Genomic DNA, 11,671 nt, shown 5'->3' with positions numbered 1-11,671 from the left:
GCGTCTTGAAATGCTGCCTTTTGTTATAGGCCTTTACTTTCTGGCATCTGTAAGTGGAACGAATGACATGAAATGCTTTTGGTTTATTTAATGGAACCCTTGCCGGTTTTAACTTAACATTGAATTTATAAGAATAGAAAAATGTTCGCCGTATATGTATGTTCAAAGGCAGTGTGAGAGAATTGCAGTGTGAGAGAATTGCAGTGTGAGATGTTTGTGAAGTAAAGACCTGGGGCTTATTTTGTAAGCTAGGCTCCTTCACAGTGGAAGCCCTGAATGAATGCAAGGCTGCAGCCTGAATGACTTGATCAGGTGGAAAAGTCATGGCAATCGTCCTGTTTTAGTTGGAACGTTCTTCACACCACTGAGATGCTTTCCACATCTCCCCCCCCCCCGCCCCCCCCAAATAAAAGTATCAAAGCTAGTGCTGAAAAGGCTATATTGCATGACATTGCTCAACACATTATAACTGTGTTTTTGTACTTTAATTTTTTTATGTGAAGTTGCTGAGCCGCTGTTTGGAGCTGCCTGGTAAAACTGTTACGAACGACGACAAATCTGAACCTAAGATGTAACTTTTGTCTTCAGTGTATATTCTTGCTTATAATAGTTTGATATAATTTGTTTTTGGGGGGTTATTCAGCATAGTGCTGCTAATCAGGATATTTAGTTCAACACATGACAAAAGAAGTAAAAGTTGAAAAGATGACTCTTTATTTTGATTTTGCTGCCCGGGTGTGTGGGCTGTCCGTCTGCTCTCGGGGTCCCAGGGCTTCCGTGTCTCTGTGCTGGGGTGTTGGGTTAGCGAGGATGGTGGGGGCTCTTCAGAAGCGCACCCGTAGCCTCCAGGAGTAGTTAGTCAGCACCTTCTTCTTTTTCCTCACGACACAGGTGTAGAGGCCCTCGTTGATGGCGTTGGCCACGATGCTGATGTGGTCGTCCTTGAGGGAGATGTACCCCGGGTGGGAGAACTCCAGCAGCTCCCCGTCTTTGTACCAGCTGATGGGGGGGGGGGGGGGGGGGGGGGGGATAGGTTTAAGGTGACGCTTCTACTAGATATTCAATGGAAATACAGACTGGATACGAGTGTGTATGTTGAGTTTTAAGGTAGTGTGTGTGTGTGTGTGTGTGTGTGTGTGTGTGTGTGTGTGTGTGTGTGACCCTACAGATGTCAGGTACCCTGCTAATCCAATAGTGGATGTAAATAGTGATTAAACACAAACCTAAGGGGCGAAAGCGTCTGTAGCATTTCTCTATGAAACTAGCTGTATGTCAGGCTGGGTGAGTGAGTCATGGCACCTTCCTAGGCTCTGCAGAGGTAGGGCTGACCCTCCTATTTGCACAAACCCTTCGTCTCAGTTCTGCACGAAGCACAGTGTGAAAAGTAAGCCTCGGGGAGCAGGAATGTGTCCCGGAGGGAGGCGCAGGCACTGAACCGGCTGGCTCCTAATCGGCCGCTTGACACAGGGTGTTGCGGCTCGCTTCGCACCAACGGGTCCGTCGGGAACATGAAGGCGTTGCTTTCTGGCTGAGCAGATGTTGAGGTCGAGTGGGTTGGTATTTGGTGACACTCACGAAACTTTGCCTTTCTTTGCAGCGATTTTCTTCCCGCAGCGAAAGGTGAGCTTCCTCCCCTCTGCCACTAGCTTGTGTTTGGTCCGGGGGGGTACGGGGGTGGGAGCCACTGTGGGAAAGGGGAACTCTGTGCCAGAGGGTGTTCAAGAGGTTAGTGCGCAAAATACCTTGGCTGATCTTTAATGCGATCGGCTTATATGAATCTCAGCTTTATCGCTTCAGAAATTGATAGTATAGTGAATACATGGGATTTATCGAAGCTTATTTTTGGCCCAATCTGTCAGCTTTTCACTTCTGTTTAGCATTGGTCACCTCACTAAAGAAAATTCTAAGTAAGAGTGAAGTGACCTCCTGTGTTTTTATAAACAGTTCAGTGACTAATATACATTGACAATGTGCTACAAAGCCAGAGATCGGACCTGGATCATCCAAACTACCTTAAAATCCGACATTATCACAGTGGGATTTTCCACAGAACATGATTTTCGGCATGGAGACAGATCATGGCGTGAGGCGATTGACCTTGCTGTCCTTTTCCACCCCCCAATCACCTAAATTTGCAAATGAAACAAACCCAAACTTTCCCAGTGAGTAAGCAATGACCTGGAAGCAGGAGACAGTTGGCCAGACGCACTCTGACAGCGTAATCTGTACAGATCTATAACAAGATCCCTTCGTTTGCTCAGGCCAGGAAAATTTCAGAACACACAGCAGAGTCTGCTTTTTAATTTTATTATTCCTCCGAAGCCCTTGTGGAATGCACACAAGACTTCACTCTATGCAGGCATTTCCCCAAACTCGATAGACTGGTGCTGTTCACGCGACTCCTTCACTGCTGTCGCTGTAGGCCGCTAAGCGAAGACGTGCCCCTGAGGCATGAGTCGGCTGCTCTTACCGTAGCAGAAATCACAGCTGGAAGGGCAGTGCTTCTGCATGAGCTTCCGCTTGCTTTCACAATAGCCCTTCCGTGCCCAAGCAGAGCAAATAAACAGTCTGTCTAAACATCCTGAGTGAGAGAAGACGGGATCTTTCAGAACTTGTGATGGACATGAGGCTTCAGTTAGCAAAGACAACAGATGCTAGGTTTTGTACTATTTAAAAGACCTGATTTCTTGTGCTAACATGAATGTATGTAATATTGTGTAATAGGCTTAGTCTACTACAGAGTAAGTGTTGTGATGGAAATCCTGTGAGCTCACAGTACTGCAGAGTTATGCTGGAGATCTGTGAGCACAGTGTTTGTGTTATTGTGTTACAGCTCTGGTGATCTTGGCCTACCATAGAGTCTATGCAGGCCCCACACCTCGTCCTGCGTGATGAGCTTTCGTCCTGTCAGGGTGGCATTCAAGTGCATGATGGCGTTTGGGTTCAGAGAGTGCATCAGGCCCAGGACGTGACCGATCTCGTGAGCCGCCACGTGGACCAGGTCTGTGAGCCACACCCCTTGGGCACACGGTACAAACGCTCGCTGTAGGGTCACCGCCCAGCTCACCATGGAAACGGTCAGTCAAACTGCCCTACTGGGTCTCGTATTTGTAAGGCTGGGACCAGCAGACGTACCTTTCTTCCAGCTGAACCGCATGTTTCCCAGAATCCAGTACTCATCGTCATCGAAGTGTATCTCTCCATTGGGAGGAAAGAACGCGTGGGCCAGTTCTCCAGTGATGCCGTCGAAACAGTGATGCAGGTAGGACTGCAGGCAGTCGGTGTGGTTAATGGGGTAAAAGCCTACCAGAGGGCATGGTGGTAGGGAGAGACAGAGACAGGGGGAGGGGAAAAGGGAGGCGAGAGCCAAACTCAGCCCCACTGGGAATCATTCTTCACATATTTTCAGCATGCGCCTTCTGTAGGTCATCGATTCCCACAGACCTCCAAAAACGCCAACCACAGTAGACAGTCACTTTTCTCACAACAGCCGAGAGAGAGAGAGAACCCAGTCCATTCCCCTTTAGAAGATGACTATGATTTTTTAAATGGTTTACATATGTGATTTGAGTTTCCCACAGTGACCAGAAAGGAGAGACAAGATTACAGCATAAGTTATTGCCTTGGTTGGTGAAATAAAACTTGTAACAGTGCCCCCCCCCCTCCCCCCTGCAGGCCCCAGGAGGGCTTCTGTTATGGAAACTCGAACAGTTGTTAAGTTAAAGTGTTCAATCGTAAGGTGTGATTGGTGCCCCCCCTAAGCATTTGGTAATTAATTGAACTGAATCAAGGTGTTTGGCAGCTTTCTATACATGGGATCATGCAATGACTGGCCAATCCCCCCCCCCCTAGCAAAGGGTCTCCCACCTATCTTAATGTCAGCTTCCTCGTCGGCAGAGACCTCCCGGAAGCTGAATGGTGAGACGTCACTCCACATGATGAAGGCCTTGGCAAAGGCTTTCCGCGTATCGCTAGCGTTCATTAAGTTCTTCGGAAATGACAGCAGCCTCGGGAAGCAGAGAAAGGAGGTTTACTGCTGACTGCCGAGCAAATCAGAATGATAGTGTGCCATGTGCAAATGAAGAAGTACAAGATTCCCCGGCAACAGTGAATATACCCCTGAACTTATGTGGTTAAACTGGTTTTTGGCACCTGTCTGTCAGTTGCAGGGTATTGGAGTCTGTCTGATAAGGACTGTGTACCGTAAAACTCAGAATATGGAGGACAGAGAGGAACAGGCCGTGTGCGGAAGCTCTGCAACCAGGACCCGCTGTCCCACAGATGTCTCAGTGCTAAGCCTCCTACTTGTATGTCAGCTTGAATTTGTCCCACTTGAGCTTTTCTGGGGTGAGGGTGTAGCGCTTGTTCCTGGAGAGCTTCAGCACCCGGGAATGCAGGCTTTTACCGATCCCGATCATCAACACGCCGGTGGGCTCAGCTTCTTCCTTGGGCAAAATAAAAATGAAGGCTAATGACAAGAGCCCCCAGCCTTCTCCGCGAGCCACATGCTGCTCTGACAGCGAGATCTGCGCCATCGCAGATTTTCCATTTATTTTAAACAATTCCCACTTTTTTTTCCCCCTGTCCCAGAGGTTCAGGGTCTTGGGGAGTTCCCTCTAACGGCCTGGCTTTGGGTCGAAGTTGACTCATGTGTGAAGGCACCACTGTATGATGAAGGATACGTCTTGACACAGATTTAATCTTTGACTACTGCAGCAGACCCAATGAAACATCATCAAACAGACATGCAAATTAATTCAAGGCCAAGAATTATTTTACGTTTCGCCAATTATGCACAGTTTACTCAAATCAGAAAATATGTAAAAAAAAAGGAGATTGGCCTTAGATACGCAACCCAGATTGGAAAAGGTTTTCGGTCTAAAGTCTGTCAAGCACCCTAAGACATAGATTTTCAGATTCCAGAATGCAAGTCTCCAAATATAGACAATGAATGAACAAAACAAACAAACACGTCTGTGGGTTTCTGTCTCATTTTTTCTTTTGTTGTGTGTCATTTTCAACCATGGAATATGTTTGAAACACCGAGAGCCAAAGGCAAGGTAGCATATAGGCTGGTAAGAGACGTGATTCCTTCTGCCCTGGAGTCAGAACTTAACCGAGCAGAAGGAGGCTTTTAACGGAATAACTCATTTCAGGCTTGTGTGCAAAATTTTTATGTCCTTGACTGTGCTCACAGCTGGTTTGAACCTCCCTAAATCACAAACAGCCCCCCCAAATAAACACGGCATGTTGTCATAGTGATAAACTTCTACTCTAAATTAGCAGAGTGGCGTAGGATAACACCCTAAATTTAGTTCCTGAAATCACCTGAAAGCTTTTTCTCCTACTTTTCTGCTTCACGTCATGCTCCATAAAAAGCTTCTCCTATGCGGGACACTCTTGCAGACACAGAAGTGGATTTCAGCTCATTACTCTTTGAGGAATACTGTTGAGGGGCTGCATGTGGAATACAGTGAGCTGTTCTGTTTTATTTTTTTTTGGTGGTGATGGGGGGGGGGGGATCTGTCGTAAGACTGTTGTCCGGCCAGTTATGCGTGATACGTTCTGCAGACCTGCTCCAGACTTGTGTGGCCTTACTGAGGAAGGCAACTGGAACTCAGCAGGGTCTGAAGTCACTCAGAGACTTTCTTTTGGAAAAACCAAACTGCATTTTTCAGCGCTTTACCCATAATTCAGTGTAAGGCGGTAAAAACGCATGCACAAGAATTTCCCCTGGAATCAATAAAGTTTTATCTTATCTTATGTCTTCTGCAGTGAGGCCGGCTCATGTTCATTCGAGGGGGAGTTTTCCTGCTCTGTCGAGCCCAGTTGTCCTGCGTACCGTCGACATACCGATTATGCTTCATAATTGGTCTGAAGGGGGGGACATCATTTCCCCAGCACTGTTCCCAAAATAACTCCACTGCTCTTCGCTTTGCAACCGGACGACCCATTTACTCTGTGCACTTTTTACCATGGTCACCCACTTGGAAATAAAACCCCATACGGGGCACGGCGACACGCTGGGAAGACTGCGGAGCCTGTCTCTCCACACTCGGACAGCTGCCTGGCTCACGCATGGCTGAGGTCCTTCTGAAGAATTCGCCATCAATATAGATGAAGGAGAAGCAATTAGTCTTCAGATCGGATTAGTTATCAGTAGCTGGAAATTTAGGGACTGCAGAATCAACTTGCACCCTAGAGCGCGTGTGTGTGTGTGTGTGTGTGTGCGCGTCCACACAGGGGAAATCAGAGAAACACCCTCCTTAGCGCTGAAATGCGATTCCAGCTTCAATCCAGCTTCATCCGCATTCGTCAGCATAAGAGGTGAGAACGGTCATGAATCATCTTGGGGATCTGAGCTTCTCTCCGACGGCAACTGCGGTGATCTTATGAGTAACATGCACCAAATCAGCCATGCAATGCCATGCACTGTTAGTGGAACATGCTAAGTTTTTGCTTCCGACAAGGGCTTGGAAAATGAATTAATCTCCCGCCTAGGAGACGAAAACTTCGGATCAGAGCAGACAAGCAGAAACAGACCAATTCAAGCATTAAGGCGATTTTCAAATATGGTGAGGTGGACACAGAGCTGATGCAGGAACCTAGGTGTGCGTGGGGGGGTGTCTCAAGGCTGGTCTACAACAGGGTTTCCCAACCCGGTCTTCGGGGTCCTCCACATAGTCCATGTTTTTGCTTCCTCCCAGGTCCTACCAGACAGGCAACATTTTTGCTCCCTCTCAACCTACTGGGAGCTGTGAGGGAGCAAAAACATACACTGTCTGGGGGTCCCCAACCAACGGCTTAAGAAACACAAGACGCCATGGAGGTTTGGGACCCTGTTATCCTTCCTTATGGTGCCTGTCTGATTAAATAAACATCATTCTTTTCTCCCCCAGATGGGTGACTTGTCACCTTTGCAATCTCTTTGAAGAATGCCATCAAAACAAAGAAAGGGCTCACATAAGATGCAACTAAAGCACAGCAAGCTTAAAAATTCACATACGGTTTAGCGGGAGAAGAAACTTCCATACTATAAGTCTGCTGCTTTTTCCCACCATCTACTGGGAGACCAAAGTGTTTTGGCAGACACTGGAGCCCAAACACATTCTTGGGGCTGCAGCAAAAGGCCTGTGGGTGAGACAGGCAACTTCCTGCACCAGCAACAGCAGAGCTCCCATATCAAGCCACCCAAGAACAGAGAGAAGGCAGTCTTGTTATGTTGGACCTCGCAAACCTTGGCTTCAGTCGTCCCCTCATATGAACTCCAACGTTTCTTACAGACACTCACAGGGCCATGTAATACCGGCGCAAAGTGTGTAGATTAGGTCAACTCCTGTCACTAAATGGCTCATAGCGTTCATCATCATCTACATCTGCAGAGTTCCCCGCGACCAACAAGAAGCACCTTTTGACTCATATCTTCTGGGAAAAGAGCAATGAAAGTAATGTGACTTCCAGAAAAGACCTGGAGAGTAGGACTCATTTCCTTCAAGGAAAGCATCATTCTCAGGCTGGGTCAAGACGCTGAGCCCAGCCGATGAAGAACAAAGGAACGACGAATGGAATTCAAAGATGTCATACAAGAGGAATCTGCGAAAGTACTGATCAAGATCAGCGACACTGATAAATCAAATCGTGTGACGGAAGGGACAGGGGAGGATTTGAAGAAGGGAATCAAGCCAAAATCGGGACTGTTATCTCTTAGAAATACGAAATTGGGAATTTCTGAACGCTATCAAGAAAGACAAAGTCCAATATTACAACAACACCTGCGAAGATACCAAAGAAGGAAATAAACATGAAAAAAGAAACTTTTTTTCCAAAGATCTATGAGATTTTAGGTTTATGGACGTGACTGGCCAAGCAGTAACTGACAGAATGCACATTAGGCACAGACAGAAGGAACACACAGAAGACTTAAATAAGAAAAACAACAATCATGATATATATTTAACTGAAAGGATCTACATCGAAGGACCTTATTGGAGGAGGTCAGGAATATATAAACCAAATTATGCCAAGAACACAATGGCCTATAGATTGGAGGTGCCTGCATTATATTCCAGTACCGCAGAAAGGAGACCTGACAGAATGTGTATCACATAATTTCCCTCATACCACATACCAATATGCTAAAGGTGATTTACGCTAAAGGTCATTCAGCATAGATTGAAGCCCTACAAATGAAAAATACCTGATGTACGATGAAGAAAGACAGAGAAACGAGAGACGTCATCGCTAATGTACAGTGGATAGTGAGGAAATCCGAGCTTGACATGGTCTTTATTGATTAGGAAAATGCCTTCCATTGTGATGACCGTGTCTAACTGTATAATGTTCTCAGAAAAAGCTGGTATGTCAGAGCATTTCACTGCGCTTAGGGAGAAACTCCACTCTGGACAAGAAGCCCCAGTGAGAACCGAATATGGTAAAACTGTGCGGGTTCCAGGTTGATGGAGTTAAACACGGATAAACACAGTGATGGAACCACGGCTAAATTTGAAGAACGCAAAATTATGACCACTGGAATTTTAGTGCTGATGTCCATCCATCCATCCATCCATCCATCCATCTGTCCATTTTCTGTACCCACTTGTCCCTTTCTGGGCTGTGGGGGTCCGGGGCCCATCCCGGAAACTACGGGGGCAATAGTGCTGGTTTTCAAGAGAAAAACAACCTATCTCAAAGACCGAAGCTGGAATATTGCGTTTCTCATGACTCTTTTTGGATGTGAATATTAGCGAATGAAGAAGCAGGACAGGTGAGTATTGAGCTGAGAGGAGACTTTTGAATGCCGTGAAGCAAACAAGTGAATTCTCGTTTAAATCAAGTTCCACTTGAAGCCCATTAGAGAAGATTTCAGTATCTGGCAAAGGGCCAGTCAAGAGACAAAGAGGACAACCATCAATCATCACAACAAATGAACATGCAGCCGGAAAACCTGAAGAGCCAAACAGAAGCCATTCTCTGTATGGTCATTAGGCGTCAACACAGCATTAATAATATAAGCTGTATAAGTGGCGTACTTGTGCATAATTACACAAAGTATTTCCCTTCTGTAATTGCACACAAATATGTTAAAACTGTTCCAAGGTCATTTCACCAAGGCCCTCGTGTATTGCCTTGGTAGACATTTCTCTAACCTTCATGATCCATGCAGAAGACCCACATAATTCCTTGGCCTACCAAAGTCACAAAGGCTGCAGCTCATAGAGTATTCAAGGAGACTCCCCATCATCTAGCCATTTCTACATCCATCCATCCATCCTTTTTCCAAACCGCTTATCCTATTGGGTCGCAGGGGGTCCGGAGCCTATCCCGGAAGCAATGGGCACGAGGCAGGGAACAACCCAGGATGGGGGACCAGCCCATCGCAGGGCACACTCACACACCATTCACTCACACACGCACACCTACGGGCAATTTAGCAACTCCAATCAGCCTCAGCATGTTTTTTTTTGGACTGTGGGGGGAAACCAGAGGAAACCCCACGACGACATGGGGAGAACATGCAAACTCCACACACACGTGACCCAGGCGGAGACTCGAACCCGGGTCCCAGAGGTGTGAAGCAATAGTGCTAACCACTGCACCACCATGCCGCCCCCCATTTCTTCATGAATTCTTATATTTTAAAAATAATTTGACAGCTTATATCATAACCAGGGTGCCCATTTGGTTAAATACCCAGTTGCATACAGCTGAATGGTGGTTATGCACAATTTCTTTTCAGTTCATACATTGTCCCGTTTTAGACAAATCCTTAAAATAGGCATCACTCCAGAAAAGAAAAAAAATGTAAATGGACAAAAATGTGTATGTGTAAAATTATCCAGAACTTAAATTTCTTGAAAAACGTTTCCGTTACAAATAATAGACCTTTCACGGAGTGAACACCGATAAGAGGCTTGCAGAAGTCTAAGCGAAACACTTTTATTCTAACTTGGATGTACCGTTAACGTGCTATTTTGGGCCGGAGGGGTTACTTAGGCTGCTGATTCAGAGACGAAATTACGTTTGACTTAATAATGGGAAGATATTATACGACCATAATTTTAAATGTATTTTATATTCCTAATTTTTAAAAACAGAGGCTATCACATGCAATGCTGTTTGTGTTATTATGTAAATTGCGGAAAACTTTCACTTGTCACGTTTATTTTCGTTCTAATAAAATTGATGACATCTCTCCCACAGCGTCGAAATTAGCACACCCTACCTCCATGGTCCAAGTGGCAAATGCTGCAGTTTCTTGCATCCCCGCGAAAAATACACTGATCACCGACACCATAAGGACTAAAGGAGCGCAGCAGCCGTGTCGCTGACTTCTCAGGGTCTGGTATTCCATCGCTTTAGTTCCACGTCCAGATTATTTCCTCTAAAAAGGGACAAGCGAAGCAGTTGAACCACCATTTATTATTCCTCGAATATGTTTATGCTCTTACTGAATTGGACTTTTTCTGCAGGACGAACTGCATCAGTTCCCAACCGAGCCTGAAAAGTTCTTTCAAGTTCGCAGCCCACACCGTTTCCCCTTTTTCCGCAAACTTTAGGCTGCGGCTTTACACTGCACAGACGGCCAAACGGTATCACATTACTATAAATGGAGGTCAGATCCCGACAATTTTAAGTAGAAAAGGAAACCAGTCGGGCGCTTTGTGAGCCCTGACTGATTCTGCTTTTCTGTCTTAATTTATATTTGAATACTGAACACATTCCGATATATTTAGTATATATGAGATTTATGGGACAGTATTCGATTATCTCGTTTCAGGCATATATTTGAGGATGCAAAATTTGCGGTACTGAAAGCTGTAGGACTGTACTGAGCCATCAGCAGTGCTTCTTTTTCCATGTGCAAATCTCACTCTGCTTTGCGTCGCTTCGATCACACCCGATGACAATATATGAAGTCCAATACGGAGTACAGAAGAATACATTTTGACTGGTGAACTTAAACAGGCATAAGCGACCTCCACCAAGGTGCTTAAAGCGCAGTTATGTATTCAGCCCAACGTTGTTTAAATAATTGACGTGTCTCAAGCTATAACTAAAAAAGTAAATGAGGGACCTTGGCAGTGTTAAAATAACCAATGGAAAGAGCAGGTGGTTCTTTATATAATATACGGTGCAGAAGTGAAGGACTGCAATTAATTGTTGCCCGTGTTTTGCATGCATTCTTTGTAAACATTAAAAACCCAATGGGGCACAGTTTAATTTAAATATTTTCGTGCAATGTTTAGAGATTGTTTGAATACACTGCGATCAGAATTGCGCAACAACTAATGCATGAGCAGATGCTGATTTGACGCTGAAAACCGATTGTCCCTGTACAGAAAGTAGCAGAAAACATTTAATTCTAAGTAAGTGTCAAGTTGTATAACCGAATAAGGGTGCAAAACTGATAGGACACTAAAAGCATAAGGTCATAAAATTTTTTAATATGGTATCTGAAATCTGTTGTTGATAATGTTGAATATTCTTGTGAATTATTTTAGCATAATTTGCATGCATTGCATTGTAATATTTAATGAACGTTAAGCAAAATTATTTAATAATTATTCGTTTGGACCCCCCCCCCCCACATGTAACATAAAATATTAGTTTAATGCCAGTGTGTGTCCCCCACATTCAAAATGCTTCTGACGCCCCTGCCTGTAAACATATG

At 45.3% G+C, this 11,671-nt stretch overlaps 1 protein-coding gene across 3 annotated transcripts; it reads right to left on the bottom strand.

Annotated features, from left to right (window-relative positions):
* Positions 1 to 691: 691 nt before the first annotated feature.
* mmp23ba (matrix metallopeptidase 23ba) lies at positions 692 to 10,729 on the bottom strand. Of its 3 annotated transcripts, none has more exons than XM_049016609.1 (8): positions 10,223 to 10,729; positions 4,306 to 4,445; positions 3,868 to 4,007; positions 3,136 to 3,303; positions 2,854 to 3,018; positions 2,471 to 2,581; positions 1,576 to 1,684; positions 692 to 999 (listed from the first exon to the last, which is right to left on the bottom strand). In XM_049016609.1, exons 1-8 carry the CDS (start codon positions 10,349 to 10,351, stop codon positions 825 to 827), a joined length of 1,137 nt encoding a protein of 378 aa, XP_048872566.1. In that variant the 5' UTR covers positions 10,352 to 10,729; the 3' UTR covers positions 692 to 824. The 3 variants fall into 3 exon arrangements, with proteins under 3 accessions (XP_048872566.1, XP_048872564.1, XP_048872567.1); XM_049016607.1 differs by having other exon boundaries at positions 1,576 to 1,702; positions 10,223 to 10,721; XM_049016610.1 differs by having other exon boundaries at positions 1,576 to 1,702; positions 4,306 to 4,441; positions 10,223 to 10,362.
* Positions 10,730 to 11,671: the final 942 nt, after the last annotated feature.

Source organism: Brienomyrus brachyistius, chromosome 6 (genome assembly GCF_023856365.1).
Source record: "Brienomyrus brachyistius isolate T26 chromosome 6, BBRACH_0.4, whole genome shotgun sequence".
In the NCBI taxonomy this organism is placed as follows: domain Eukaryota; kingdom Metazoa; phylum Chordata; class Actinopteri; order Osteoglossiformes; family Mormyridae; genus Brienomyrus; species Brienomyrus brachyistius.
Note: the sequence above shows the minus strand (reverse complement) of the source record. Positions and strands in the feature narration are given on the sequence as shown.